We start from the raw sequence: 14,655 nt of genomic DNA, 5'->3' as shown, positions 1-14,655 counted from the left end.
ATTTCCGAATTTTTATAACGTTCAAAGAACATTATCAATAATAATTATTTAGCCGCACAGTAGCACTACTAGCACTGTATTACGGGTATGCAATTATGCATTGTACTCTATACGTAATAATTATAAATTTTTTGAAATCAGTGAGTACATACGGTATGCGTAGATGTATTACTCCGACGCGGCGGCAATTACAGCGGTTTTTGAGCCTAATTTGCACATAATAAACATGCGCCAGAACACGTTAAGTCAGTTCAAAATACCAAGGTGTCAGTTTTACGTTTTTGTTGCTATTAGTTTTTGACAGGGCAGAACTTCAAGCTTTTGGGCACAAGTTAACTGAAACCGTTAATCATCTACATTATTACGGTGTCTCACTCTCGCTCATGTAATCTCATACTCGTACGGAAGTTTAGTTCTCGCGCCACACCACACTTCTATTTTTCGTATTCACAATAAAGCATCTTTCTGCGCTAGTCAAGTATAACGTCCATTCCGACAAGTGTGCCTCGGTGGTTGTTTCCTTTGATCCATTCTATATTGCGAATACAAGAACAGTAAATGCTATGCCCACGCGTACTTGTACAACCCGAAAAAATGTATCTGGCATGCGCTCGCTTACCTATCATACCGCACTTGTAGACCAGCGACAGCGGCCGGTTTCCACACTCCTTCAAGGGATCAGGGGCAGTGATCGGACAGCCCTGCTGTCGCGATCCAGTACAGAATTTGGTGCGCAAAAAGTTCTTAATGGATGACTCCCGGCAGGTGGCATTGCCGGTGCCGATGAATTTCGCTTCTAGAAAGTCGATGCCATATGTCATCCGTGGTTTACTCGGGGTCGTCTCACTGGATCGGCGCCGACGACTGCCTTGTGATGGTGGATGCATGCACTCTGCGATGTATTTATCGCCGCTCTTAATTGTTACTCGTGTGACGTCGGCATCCGTGGTCGCGGAGTCGCCATTCTACGCACAACAACTAATTTTCCAATTCAGTATTATGTAGTAACGGTGCGCCTACTTTTAGAACTGGCTAGAAAAGAAAAAAGCTATTTATTAAAGCATAGTAGGACAAAGCTGGAGATCGCATAAATTACAGAAATGAAATAAAAATTAGTAAAAAGGAGGAGCGCAACGTACAGAGTAATGTCGTTGTATAAGTGATACGGGATTGTCGGGGTGTATATACTAGTATACGGAGTCAAGAACTTACGGTTGTGTATGAAATTGATAGAATTATATAGAATTTCCTACGGTTCAGTTGACACTTTACAATTTATATTAAGATAAGCGTCGTATGTCACCGGTGCGATACACTTACTGTTTGTACTGCGAAATTTATACATGCAAGTGAGATTCCAACAATTGTCCACTGCATATTCGCCATTTTTACTAAAATGGTGATTCTGAATTAGCTGATGTCGAATTTCGAATAAAAGCGGAAGGAGGGCACACCGAAAAAGCTCTGATTACTGTTGGGTGAATTAATAATTAATGCGCTTTTTAGTGTACAGATAAGGTTTCAGTTTACCGAAAAGCCTTCTGGCAAGTTTGACCGGTACTCGGTATAATTGCAAGTACAATATGTATGTATGTACAACTAGCAGAGTGGATTATGATGTTGCAAGTTTAATTTTTGCACACATATCGAGCGGCAAATTCGATTTTCCGCTTGTCGAACTCTATTACTCAGTTTCTCACCATCAGAATAATGATTTGGGTGCAGCACTTCTAAAGAAGACATGTTCTTGTTCGCGAAATTTCTTACAGTGTAACAGTTCAAGATTAATTTTGTCGGATAGCAAATTGGCAATTAAGATATCGTAAATCACAGCCTGAGCCTACAGGCACTACACATATTCACCTAAGTGGATTTTCTTGATAACGATTTTATGTAATGTGGCTGCGGTTCTTCAACCGCGGCTTTATTTGGCGTCTGATTGCATTTTGTCGTTGCGAGCGGTTAACAAAAATAGAATAAGGACCTTTAATAAGTATCATGTTACGAGTACAAACTATGCACCATAACAAAACGGCATTTACAAAAGAAACACTTCCTCTATGCTATCCTGATCGGGGATAGTACCCATTACACAAATCGCGTTTCCCCGTTGTATTTGCATAGATATTCGCTGTTTAAAAAAATAGAATGAACGGCTTTCATTAAGTGTACCGTGTACTGTGCGCTTTTAGGTTCTCGACCCATAGTAAAACTATCTGTCAAAAACCTAAAAGAGCATTTACGTATGTACGGAAGTCAGTAGAGAATAGAGATACTTGGGTTCTACATATTTCATATAGAGATACTTGGGTTCAAGATATCTTTGTGGAGAATAGGGATCACCTGAGCCATATGGCTACGTTTAACTTCCTTGCTACTGATTTCGTTAAGATTTACTGCTATTTAGCGAGCAATAGCAAAACAAATATTTTATAAAAATCATCCATTACTTTACTAACTCTTTCGTAAGAAAGAAGTCATGCACGTCGCTGCTGCAGGCTTGCAGTTAATTATCGCGACGAGAGACACCAATGCAAAATGCAAATGGCACGGTCAGACAGTCAGAGTGACGGTCATCTCTGACTCGGACCAATCAGCCCCTAAATTTTCGTGGCGAGCATCGTTGCTCCCAATACTTCCCATGCGGTCGGTTTGCATATAGCTTGACTATTAGCGGCAATGCAAAAGACATACCATTAACGATTAACCTTCTAGTAATACTATATAAGAAATTTTCCAATCGGTTCGTAACAACAGAGCGAACAAGTGCCGGTAATCAAGTAATAAATTCCGATAAAACCCGCAGAATTTTGGATTTTTTCCGTCCATGGCGATGCACTGACTTATTTAATCAACTGTGACGATCCCATCGTCAATCACACCGTTCTTGCTTTTTCCTGGGATGAATTCTATTAATTCTATAATATTACGAACAACATACCTACATGTAATACTGCGTCAAAAATCAACCTGTACTGACTACTGACCGGTACAAAATTCTCGTTCGTTACTGATATAGTGCGCCCACTTACCAGTCATTCCACATTTGTACACCGGGGCCAGCGATCGTTTTCCACATTCGTTAACAGGATCATCGGCTGTGATATGACACACATGATGCCGCGATCCAGTGCACAGCTGGGTTTGTAGATAGTCTTTATGGATGACTCCTGGCAGGTGGCATTGCCGGTTTCCCGATGTATTTCGCTTCTTGAATGATGATACCGTATTTCTGATGTGGTTGATTGGAGCTGTTCCCGGTGGATCGACGCCGGCGAACTCCTTTGTGCATCGGACCCTGACACCGCACGACGTAGCGGTCGCCAGGGTTAATAGTTACTCGCGTTACACCGGCCTCCGTGGTTGGTGTCACTGAATCTCCATTCTACGTGCAGCAATACAAGATTCGACACCCTGTTAATGTTAAATGTTAAATTAAGCAATAAAAGCCACTGGTTGGTAGTAACTAAAATGAAGACGATAAGAAGAAAACAGCAACCTTTTCCTTAAAGCATCAAAGAAAATTTATTTATTATGTCGACAGTGCGCATCTCTTCCTAGTACTGATATAGCAGTGTACATAAACAGAGATTATACTGTAAATACCACTAATGTAATTTAGCTCATGATGTTTTGGCTACTAAAATGATAATCAACTCAGTTAGGATTCTTGGTTATTAAAATTCTGACACGCGTTTTCCTACAGTTGCAACGACACACATAAGTGCAGATGTGCTGTGTTTTCACCGTGAAAATTATGCCGGCAACTATGATTCCAGTGACGATGAACCGCAGACCAGTCATTTCCGCCAAAATACTGAATATGTAATGTAATTATTGTAATAACAAGACGTCCAACGCCAATGTAGCCGCGGCTACTCGGTGTGTGAAAATCAACATAATTCTACGTAACTTCATTTTGTACTCGTAGAATACTGTGTACATTTTATAAACCTTCGGGTGATTTCGATCACTATCGATGCAAAGATAATTATCGCTATGGGACATTTCGTTCACTGTAAAATTGTGAAATTGGATCGTTTACTTCCGGTTAAGCAACATACTCTCATATTCATAATGTATAAACACCAGCTTTTGTGTTGCATTTACGACAAGAATCATGTCCACTGTCCTTGCGGTGCGTGCTATGCTTATGCCTTACGTTGCCTTCTTGTGCCTTTGAACTGGCATTCTGATGAAAAGTTTTGACCATTCGATGGTCAAAAAATAAAATTTTTTCCTTCTTTTCCCATGACAAAATTTTGTCGGCTTTAATTCAACCGTTGACCTTTAACTTAACTTAACTTTATCTAGTTCTAGGCAACAAACCAGTCACACAGATTGTTGGTAAGGTTAGCTCACAAAACTGATAGGAACAGAAATACAAACACATATTGGCAAACAATACTTATTTAAGCTGAAAGGCAGGTGCATAATAATAAATCGCACACTTGTATATCGCAATTTTTTGGGTTGTTTTCAGGACAAGTGCGCGCTAACGACGCCGCAGAGTACAAATTTGTAGTAAAATATAATTACGTAATAAGTACAAATAAACAGAACTGAATTACTGACATTCGTAAATGTACGTTCGTAAAACGAATAATTAATGTTATGCAGTCGGTTGGTGACAGATTCATCTATATCTCGATCCCGACGAAGACGGCCATACATACATTTAATATACTACGTATATGGATAATGGATGGCACTTTTTAACCATAATTATAACGCTTCAACTTATCGGGCGACGATTCAGTAATCGCGAAACGAAATTATTAGAGCTCTTGCCATCAGAGTACTTCTTGCAGTATCACGTAAATGTTCATCGATTGTGGTAGGAGAACTGAAGTCCCGTTCACATCCATTACTAAAGCATCTACCACGCTAGTCCAGCATTATGTCGCCACCAATAATCAAAGTTCTCTGGTGCTTTCCTTTGATATATTCTACATTGAAAACATAATACAGTGCGTAAGGCGCCACGATATACATTTTGACCAAGTACAGGTTCGAAGTGAGCTAGCCCACCTGTCATGCCGCATTTGTACACGAGCGACAGAGGTCGTTTGCCACACTCTTTGACAGGATCCGATGCTCTTATGGCACACCCTTGCTGCTTCTCACCAACACATAGTTTGGTGCGCAGATAGTTCTTCACGGACGATTCGCGACAAGTGGCGTTGCCGGTTCCGATGAATTTTGCTTCAAGGAAAATGATGCCGTATTTCATAATTGGTTGATTTGTGAATGGCTCGCTGGATCGGCGCTGGCGGGCCTCTTGCGCCTTGGGAGGGAAGCATTCCGCGATGTACCTTTCGCCGTCTTTTATATTGACCCGCGTCACGTTGTCGGCGTCAGCGGAAGCTGTCGTTGAGTCGCCAGTCTACGCGCAACGCTTTGCTTTACTGTATTATTTAATTTTAATAAGTACTTTAACCTATATAACCATTGTACTGTAAACTTTGATGCAATATATCGGACATCTGCAGTTGTCACAATACGCATTAAACACCGTGTTGTCTCGCATATGTACATGTTATGTACAACGAATTTCGTCAACGAATTTCGTCAACGATGTAAAGTAAAATTGTATGTCGTGTACTGACTGTATGATGATCGTGTAAGAACAGTAAACTAAAACATTTTAAAAATTAAAACAATTTTGGGACAGGTACTCGTAAAGAAGATCATAAAACAACATTGATAAAGGATTACACTCACTACAGCGCACCGGTACCGGTTACACCAATTTTGCAAATCATGTACACAAGGAAAAAATGCGAGACGTAGAAAAGTCGATCAGTCAGATGAATGTCGTTAATTATTAATGAGAAGGGCACACGTTTCGATACTGATTCTACTGAACGGACTTACTGTTGGTACTGCGAAAAGTATACCGCCAAATGCGACCCCCACAACTAAAAACTGCACACCGGCCATCTGCGCTATTGTATACTGCTGATAAATTGATTAACTGTAGAGAAACTGTACACACGCATATGCCCACAAACTGAATGACAATCTGAAAAATAATAAAAGTGTGGCAAACACATGAATGCATACACAGTGCATACACACGTGATAAATATTCCCAAAAGTCGTCTGGCATACTGGCAATTTTTATCCGTAACATTGTTATTGGCGTTGTACTTGTACATAGCCTTACTTTGCTTGCCCTTACCCTGCTTAATCGTTATTAAAAAGGAGTAGAAGTATTGCAGAACTGGATCTTTTCCTTACCATTAGCGGCAGTATGTACCTACACGCGGAACCTACTGCAGCGTTTTGGTGCACTATGTTCCGCGTTCGCCGTCCAGGACGTACTTACCTCGTGAATAGATTCGTGACTGATGCCAATTGAGAGAATCGTCGGATGTGACTCACAAACAGGTACAGACTGTACAGTAATAAATTAAGTAATGGTTACAAATTTATGCGTGTGCAGTATATGAAAACTCTCTGCTAACCAGTAAGACGAAAAGAAAACGTATGTATTGTAGTTGGGCGGCTTCTAGGCTGGGACGCTATGCGCAATAATGCTTAGCATTCTGTCACGACAACACTACTATCTTCAGTGAAATTAATTATTGCAATTAATTCAACCTAATATGATTGATTTTTTTAAAATCTACTCAGTAGTTGTAAGTTTGTACGAATGTTACAACAGTTTTCAGGTTTTACCTCCTGATACACATCCCGTACGGTAGATGTTACAACAATAAATCAAACGAGACATGTTTGTGAGTGCCGCAGTCTGTTGGAAATATACATTAAATATTTTTACGAGTATTACGAGTACCGTAGTAATGCAAAAATAATCACTCAATACACGGCTATACACCGGCAGAGAACACATTGCTGCTGAAAAATCACGAAGATCGTAAGATAATTTATTAGAAATGCTTATGTTCGCAAAAATTAACAAACCGCAACTATCATGGCATTGTGTAAAACACTTTTAGAACAAAGTGGTCAGTTAAAACGCACCGCGACTCGAACACTAAAATTACCATAGCCAAATGCAATAAATACTGTGAGCAAATTTCGGACGGGTTAGGATCGTCGGCATGCGACGAAAACTGGAAACACGTAAGAACATTAATGGTAAAGAAAAAACAGCTATCCCCGTTTGTCAACGAATAAACGATTGTCAACGTTAACAACAAACGGATGTCAACATGAAAATGAGATAACTATAAGATTTGCTACTTCGTTTTGCGAGTGAACACCACATCCTTCGTCAGCATGGAGACGATGGAGGGAATCTGCTTCTTCCGGTGCCATTTGGTATCACTGGGCACATTGGATTCATGCCCAAATGCCACCTACCAATCAGATGCAAACGCTAAGAAAAAAACTAAGAAAAATTCGCCGCAAAAGTTCGAACAAAAATTCACACAATGATAAAACGAAGAGATCACAGAAAACGTTGACATAGTCAATGTCAAATCGCAGAATTACTTAAATATTCACCGAAAGCAGATTTACGGCAAGATAGCTTCGATATATTTTTCAATAAACATAGAGGTTAAAATATTTTGAAGGAATATTTCGTCAAATATTCTCTCAAGAGCAAACTTTACGAGACTTGCCTGATGGCTGACACGCGTGAGGAGCTTGAGGATGTCCATGTCGGGATCGAGGGCGTGCTGGTCCAGCATATGGCAGAGCGCCTGGATGAACCACGATCCCAGTTCCGTGTTGCGCCACGAGAAGTATCCCGGCACCGTGGAGAAGGCGTACAAAAAGTCCGCTTCAGCCGGAATACGGAAGGTGGACGGAGCATCCGCCTCAATCAGGTCCACACCGGCGTCCAACCGGTCGCCACGGCACGCCTACACATGAAAAACTCTTCGTTGAATTACTGAATAGACAAAAATACAGTACTAAACACTGTTCTGTTGCAAACGACCGAAAAAGTAAAAAAAACAAGAACAAACCAAACCGGAGAAAGCGACGACGACAGTATACTCTGTACAACGCTACCCAATACAACGCTGATACAATCAACTACATATTTACTTGATAATTTTCAAAATTCAAGCCATGTAAATTTCAAAACAAAACGACACTTACCTTACGTTTAATCAAACAAAATAAAACTCAAACAGAATTCTAAATTACGAGCACTTATTTGCTGTGGGAAATTGAAAAGTTAAGTACTACTATTGCGAGGTGTAAAAATATTGGAAATTTGGAAAACATCGACATTGGAAAAACGCAATATTCGCAAAACACACCGGAAACTTCTATTAACAACGCAACAGGTAAAATTCTTCTTCAAAATCGGCACTTAAAAACAATCTTACAGCAGTCATAAAATCAGGCATTATAGTGTCAAGAATTAAATTCAGCGAAAACAACAGTTCAAATCATACTAAACATCCTACGCTTTATGCAGTACCTGAACGACAAAAATCTTGGGTTTTCCCGCCAACGTCGTGCACTTATCCCCGCGGAACTGTATGGTCAGCTCGCTGAGATTCAGCTTCCCATCCGTCCCGTAGATAATCCCCTGCTCCTCTCCATGCGTGAAGACGGCACAGAAGAAGCAGTCGTAGTTCGTATGATCCTGATTGCTGTAGTAGCGGAAGCAGTCCTGCATGACCCGCACACTCAGATCCGTGAAGACCGCCACCTCAAAGTCCAGCCGCTTGAGGGTGGCCTCCAGCATTCGGGCGTCATTGTCACTGCCCTTCCGGGAGGGAGTGTTGGCCATGGTGAAGTGCTGGTTGTTAATGATGATAGCCATACCGCGGCGCATGTTGTCCATGGAGTAGCGGTAGGAGGACAGGAGATCTTTGGGTGCCGGCGCCAGTGGGACGCCGGTGCGCGGATGGACGATGGGGAAGGCGTCCATGCGGTCGCCAACGCCGCTCTGGCCGAATACCTGGTTCAAAATCTGCACAATTGCACTTTAATCGAATCTTGCACGATTCGATAATTACAAGCGCAACAAAAAACACAACTATCTATTCTGCAAAAGACAGCTGGACAACGAAATATTAAAAATACAAAACGTCGGACTTACAGCATCCAAAAATAAAAACAATAATATTTTTTATATATTATACAGATGAGCGGATTGGCACTCTGCAACAAATCAACTTTTTGGAGCACATTTCAAAATAATTAATACTATCACCACTCAGACAGAATTTAACTTTAAAACCGCTGAATATGCATTTAATACAGTTCACACAATCTTATTATGCAAAAAAAGTTTTCTAACCGTTTCAAGTTAGGAACTGTTTTACTTATTCTCTAATTACTGCTTCATAAATAATTCAAAAATAAATAAATTTATAAAAACGGAAAACTGTAACCCAGATAAATACACGCAATTTTCCCTTCGATGTTCACTCACACAGTAAGCGCATTTTCTACCAACTGAAGTCATTGCACTACAATGCGATGCGATATCGTACGCGTGCAAATTGTGCATTCTGCATCGTTGCTACACTGGTCACTGGATAATGCACACACATTTTAACTTTACATACGAGTTACTCACCATCAGTTACACCATTAACACACTTTACTGCAGCACACACCTTTTCCGCAGACCCACTCCCATTCTTCATCGTCCCATTCCCATTCTTCGCCCCATGGACAATGAGGGGCAGCTCCTTCTTTTTCTTGGGCTTACTCCACAACAGCCCGTCGGGAAAAATCCGCTCACCACCCCCCATCTCTCCTGCCAGCTCCTCCTCTTCCTCCAGCTTTTTTTCCTCGTCTTCCGAGGAGAAACTGCGATTGAGGAGGTTGTCCTCCGGATCCTGGAAGCTGAGGCGCGGTACGATGTCAGGTTCCGTGGTGGGGGCCGCGGGGGCGGTCCCCGGAGGGTGCGCGGGGGTGGACAGCATGTCCATACTGGGATGGTTGCCTACGGTCAGCAGATGCAATGCAGCAGTAATTTCTGCAGGAGGAGGATGGAGATCTGTACCGTTCTGGGATTGTACACCATTCCCGTTGCTGCTGGCTGTCGCATCCATCATCGTAGCTGCATCCATAGCGATCAGATAAAAACCATGAAACTCCGATAAAAGTTCCAGATCACAAAAGTTCCAACTGGCAACTATCGACCCCTTCGTGTCAGAAAGGATCCTGCAAGAATAAATAAAACTGGAACGAAATAAAACAGGTGCACTTGGATAAGAAAGTTGTAAAATATTTCGTCAAGTTTGGAAAGCAAAATAAAAACGGACAAAGGATACTGCAGTGGAGTTTTACGGTGCGTCAATCAGCAACATCTGTATGCATTTGGCAGAGCAATGCAGAAATGCAAACGGTCAACGCTCTGGTGCGGTTGCACCGACTGGCCAGGGCAGCAACTTGTGACGTCATGACAAGCTCAACCTTATATCACAGTCACGGGCCCTCACGGCATGAGTCAACCGAAGTGACTCACGTACGAACACGAATCTGTCAGCAGTACGTACGTTGCACACTCACCATCAGCATTGCTGATGTACAGGGTGTACGAAACGACAGCCTCATTTTCCCAGGCACCGGAAATAGTCAACGGCGGTTGCTTACACTGTCAGTTTTATAGTTTTTATTTCGCTTTGCAGAAGCGATAAATACGAAAATTTAGGCCAAGGAAGGTTTATGATAACAACCTTATTATTACCGGCATGTTCTCACTGTAAGTTAGATATGCCTCGGTTACTACTACGGATTTCAAACAGAAAAATCATCGCTCATGTTCCGGCCGCAGTTCCGCAAAGAAGAAACAATTTAACAAAGGCAAGTTACAAAGTAGACTAAAGAATTATGATTAAACACCAGCAGATTAAAACAGCAGAGAAATACGTAGAAGGCAGTGTCTTAATTAAAACTTGTGAATCTTGTGAACGCAAAAACGTTATCATTTTATTAATTTTTACACCTTCAATTAACTTTCGGGTTCATTGGCTTCTTCTCTCTGGTTGAAACAGCCTGTAGCAGAACCTTTCAAATTTCCTAATTAAAACCGTACTGAAAAACGTTCAAACGCGCGCCGCATGACACCGGAATTTCAAAGCCGATAAAATTATTCACAGCGCATAAAAATCATAAAAACTAACATTTGATAGTGCTTGCGTTTTAAACTGTAAGATGTTAAAAGGCGAAGCTATCGTCAGGCAAACCGAGATTTTCGTAAAGGACAAACTATCTACTATCCATCCGACCCGGTTTCGGCATATTGTAAGATGTCGACGAACTCAACCAGCTTACACATCAAGAAGGATGAATAGTTGCCCAATTGCAGATCTCCCAGCGCATCGCGACAGTCAGGATCCGAAGCCAGCTCGAGAATCGTCTGCAAAAAACAATTAGCCGGAAACTTATTTTCCTAAACAATTAACCCACTGGTTAAGTAAATTTTAATTAAATTTTACCGCTTTTACACTTCACTGCATTTTCATGACTATGACGTATAAAAATGTCGAATTTTACTATAAACAGTTAAGCCGTGTGAGAGCAGCATGTACTCCACCGCACATGTGTAGTAACGTACCTCACACAACGGGTCTATATTCTGAAGCCGTTGCCACTCGGTTTGGATTCGCGCCAAACTCGCGCAGCCTTTCTCCCGGTCATCGCAGCCCTCCGAGCACACAGTATGCATTTTCACGAGATTCCACAAATCCGTTGCCACATCAGCGACATCACCACCGCTCCCAGCCACACGGTCCGACCGAGCCAGTGTTAATCTTTTGGGAATTTTCATTTCCCAGCGCTGCACTTCACTGGGACCGGCGCCTAGCCAGCGGATGCCATATCGATATGGATCCAACAACAGGGTGTATCCTGGGCGGACGAAAGAGATAGCCTTTAAGCGGAGCGCTCCGCAGCGGTATGCCAGGAATCTCATGACATGGCTCGCCTCCTTTACGCGGTTCTTATCGCCTCCAAGAATCATGATGCGCTGGATGGACGAATTCAACAGGTGAACCAGGCACGCGGTGAGGGGATAGTCAGCACGGTTTTCGCTTGGACGGGGAATGATGAGGAAGGAAGTCAACACCGGCGACTGCAGGATGACCGCCCAGCTGCTGCACACACGATGCATCCGCGTCTGTTGCATAGTGTCCATGTGCGAGAAGACTTCCAGCAGCAATTCTACCGGCAGCCACATTAGGCTTTCATCATTCGCCGGATCGGTGTCCGTGGCCAGGCGCAGCGTTTTATAAATCATCCCAGGAAGAGCCTTCCCTAAGCGGCTAGCAAATTGATAGAAGCGCGCCTGCACAACCACCAAACACGAGTGAGCAAATTCGCTACAACAAATGATAAAATAAACCAGTAAAATAAACTAACATCAAATACAACTAATAAAAAAAATGACAAATGCTAACCAAAAGAAAATAAACTAATGGAGAAAAAATAAATTATACTGCACACATTTTACGTCTGCCGCTCTTACCTGGCGGCGGTCCGTGCGTTCAATGTACGTCCAGGTGCAGCCGTCATCCATACGTTGGACAAACTCAAAAGGAATTAACGGATGATCGATGGAACAGTCCGGCACCAATGCTTTATCCCGCCACTCGTCCAGTAGATGGCGCTGCATTTCCTCCGATAAGAGCGCCAGCTGTGCCGTCAAGCGCACCTGTCCCTTGAAAAACGTCCCCGGATGGATGACACAAGATTTGAATTCATGTCCGTAGTACGCACGCAGCTCGGCATCACTCCGTGGCCCGCTGGCGCTGACCAGGTCGCAGAAGGGTTGGCGCAGCCGTTGGGGCGGGACCACATGAAGGGGCCCCTCAGCCACGCTCTCGGCGGTCAGCAGATGCACCACACCTACCTCCCCGGGCCAGTCGCATTCCTGACGCTGTTTAAGGGACAAGTGGGCGGGCATCCAAGTCCATGGGCCGCGGGGACTGGGACGCAGCAGCACCTCCACCGACTGAGGCTTATACGGTCGCCAGTCTCGCCACTCATGCAGCGGCGCGAGCATTTTGAAGACACGGTGGAAGGGCGTCAATTCACGTCGGCGATCGGGACAGAGGAAGTCGATAAAGAGTCCATTATCCGCGACGTCCACCACGCGGCCATAGTGCAGGTGACCGCTAGTATCCCAGACGTCCACACTGTCTCTTCGCAAGTACATCTCGTAGCATTCCATTTTGTCTTCCAAAAGCGATGCGTACTTACGGGTACACAGCTAGAAACGAACGGTAAAGACAATGTCAACATTCAAAAAGAGCGGACGCGGCCTGCTGCATGCGGGAAAGCAATGCTGATATACAATTTAAAATTTATGTTCTATTTCTGAATTACTGGAAGTCCCAAAGAAATAAAAGTCTCGCCGATGAATGACGGGACTGAGGGGACTCGCACCCGTGCCCTCTGTGCTCTTAAGCCGTGCGGCAAACCGCTGACCACTAAACTACATTGACTGCATTATACTGAAAATTAAATAAAACAACAATTGTTAAAACTGATTTAATTAAATCTAACACTTTTAAAATTAATTATTAAATTTTCAATACTTAGTATTCATTTCACGATTCATGCGACCAGTCTATCAACATCACAAAGAGCTATTCACAGAAGACGGCTACCAATCAAGATTCAAGGTCCTGCCATCTGCGGTAGTAAACTGTAAATCCACACTATTTAACATGTTTATAATTTTATTATAATTAATAACTTGCATCACAGTCGATTAACCGTTATCTACGAGTAGCACTGCGCTTGCATTGTACAGGGCAAGGCGGCAAACAGTAAAGCGCACAGAAAGAACCACCTGTTGCAGTGTTGCTACCAGATTTTTTACAATTCAAGCGAGAACCTGCGTGGAGACACGCAGTTGATACGTCCACAGACTCCACAGTGGCCCACACAGTAGTGACAGTACTACACTGTATTACCAATAATTATAATTTATAAGCAATAAGGGATCAAATTAAGGATAGGTAAAAGGATGAAAATAAGTCGCATCCTTCCTGAACACAAAAAGATCATAGAATGACACAGAAAACATCTTCTGTTTTTGAGTCCTTCACGACAGAACCGCGAGACGGATAAAAGTCGTATGCGAGAAACGTCATTGCGGACGGCATGGAGCATTGGAACAATTACTAGCCTACCTGTTTTCTATCCATTTTATCGAGGTTGCACAATAATCAATGAAACCGAAGCTGGTAGAAATTCCCCATATGGTACCACAAAAACGAAAATGAAAACTAAAAGGATCCTAACTAAATCAGAGAGTGAAAAAAACAAAGCAATGTTGCATTTTCTACAGATGGACAAATTCCGTCAATGACGGACAGAGTCAGAATGACAGTGTAACGGCTTGCGCCCTCCTATGAGAGCTACGTGAGTAAGTACATTATCGAAACTTTCATCACATTCACGCCATTTCACGGCACAATCGAGTTTTAAACTGAAAATAAGTAAAGTCGCGGAATAAACGCACATAATAAATAATACGTACTATGTACCAAAAAGAAACAACAGGAAGTAGAAAATGAAATTATTTATAATCGATGCACACTGTTGCAGAGGCGCGCTCTGCACCACAATGGGATATGGTACAGATGATATTTACAAGCCGGTTGACTCATTTCTTGAAATAAGGATGCACTGATGCAGGTTAGAAAGAAGCAACTACTCTACAAAAATCGCAAGTTCGCAACCATAAATCTGCTTCTA

The 14,655-nt window shown here is 42.6% G+C and overlaps 4 protein-coding genes across 8 annotated transcripts; all 4 read right to left on the bottom strand.

Moving 5' to 3' along the window:
- Positions 1–274: 274 nt before the first annotated feature.
- On the bottom strand, positions 275–1,468 carry LOC129595426 (uncharacterized). The gene is made up of 3 exons (XM_055492431.1): positions 1,321–1,468; positions 620–965; positions 275–532 (listed from the first exon to the last, which is right to left on the bottom strand). The coding sequence occupies exons 1-3, from the start codon at positions 1,384–1,386 to the stop codon at positions 471–473; spliced, it is 474 nt and encodes a 157-aa protein (XP_055348406.1). The 5' UTR covers positions 1,387–1,468; the 3' UTR covers positions 275–470.
- A 1,810-nt stretch (positions 1,469–3,278) lies between these two features.
- On the bottom strand, positions 3,279–6,210 carry LOC129595427 (uncharacterized). 3 transcript variants are annotated; one of them, XM_055492434.1, is made up of 4 exons: positions 6,185–6,210; positions 5,878–6,025; positions 5,032–5,386; positions 4,366–4,949 (listed from the first exon to the last, which is right to left on the bottom strand). In XM_055492434.1, exons 2-4 carry the CDS (start codon positions 5,941–5,943, stop codon positions 4,888–4,890), a joined length of 483 nt encoding a protein of 160 aa, XP_055348409.1. In that variant the 5' UTR covers positions 5,944–6,025; positions 6,185–6,210; the 3' UTR covers positions 4,366–4,887. The 3 variants fall into 3 exon arrangements, with proteins under 3 accessions (XP_055348410.1, XP_055348409.1, XP_055348407.1); XM_055492435.1 differs by lacking the exons at positions 4,366–4,949; positions 6,185–6,210 and adding an exon at positions 3,279–3,385 and having other exon boundaries at positions 5,878–6,098; XM_055492432.1 differs by lacking the exon at positions 6,185–6,210 and having other exon boundaries at positions 5,878–6,098.
- A 710-nt stretch (positions 6,211–6,920) lies between these two features.
- On the bottom strand, positions 6,921–10,206 carry LOC129595338 (caspase-3-like). Of its 3 annotated transcripts, XM_055492322.1 has the most exons (5): positions 9,950–10,206; positions 9,558–9,889; positions 8,408–8,905; positions 7,596–7,838; positions 6,921–7,328 (listed from the first exon to the last, which is right to left on the bottom strand). In XM_055492322.1, the coding sequence occupies exons 1-5, from the start codon at positions 10,014–10,016 to the stop codon at positions 7,209–7,211; spliced, it is 1,260 nt and encodes a 419-aa protein (XP_055348297.1). In that variant the 5' UTR covers positions 10,017–10,206; the 3' UTR covers positions 6,921–7,208. The 3 variants fall into 3 exon arrangements, with proteins under 3 accessions (XP_055348297.1, XP_055348295.1, XP_055348296.1); XM_055492320.1 differs by having other exon boundaries at positions 9,558–10,206; XM_055492321.1 differs by having other exon boundaries at positions 8,408–8,893; positions 9,558–10,206.
- A 706-nt stretch (positions 10,207–10,912) lies between these two features.
- LOC129595337 (uncharacterized) lies at positions 10,913–14,232 on the bottom strand. Its single transcript, XM_055492319.1, has 4 exons — positions 14,088–14,232; positions 12,416–13,159; positions 11,507–12,235; positions 10,913–11,308 (listed from the first exon to the last, which is right to left on the bottom strand). Exons 1-4 carry the CDS (start codon positions 14,100–14,102, stop codon positions 11,165–11,167), a joined length of 1,632 nt encoding a protein of 543 aa, XP_055348294.1. The 5' UTR covers positions 14,103–14,232; the 3' UTR covers positions 10,913–11,164.
- Positions 14,233–14,655: the final 423 nt, after the last annotated feature.

This window comes from Paramacrobiotus metropolitanus, unplaced genomic scaffold (assembly GCF_019649055.1).
Source record: "Paramacrobiotus metropolitanus isolate TYO unplaced genomic scaffold, Prichtersi_v1.0 Parri_scaffold0000077, whole genome shotgun sequence".
In the NCBI taxonomy this organism is placed as follows: Eukaryota; Metazoa; Tardigrada; class Eutardigrada; order Parachela; family Macrobiotidae; genus Paramacrobiotus; species Paramacrobiotus metropolitanus.
The sequence above is the reverse complement of the archived record's forward strand: the minus strand, read 5'-3'. Positions and strand labels throughout refer to the sequence as shown.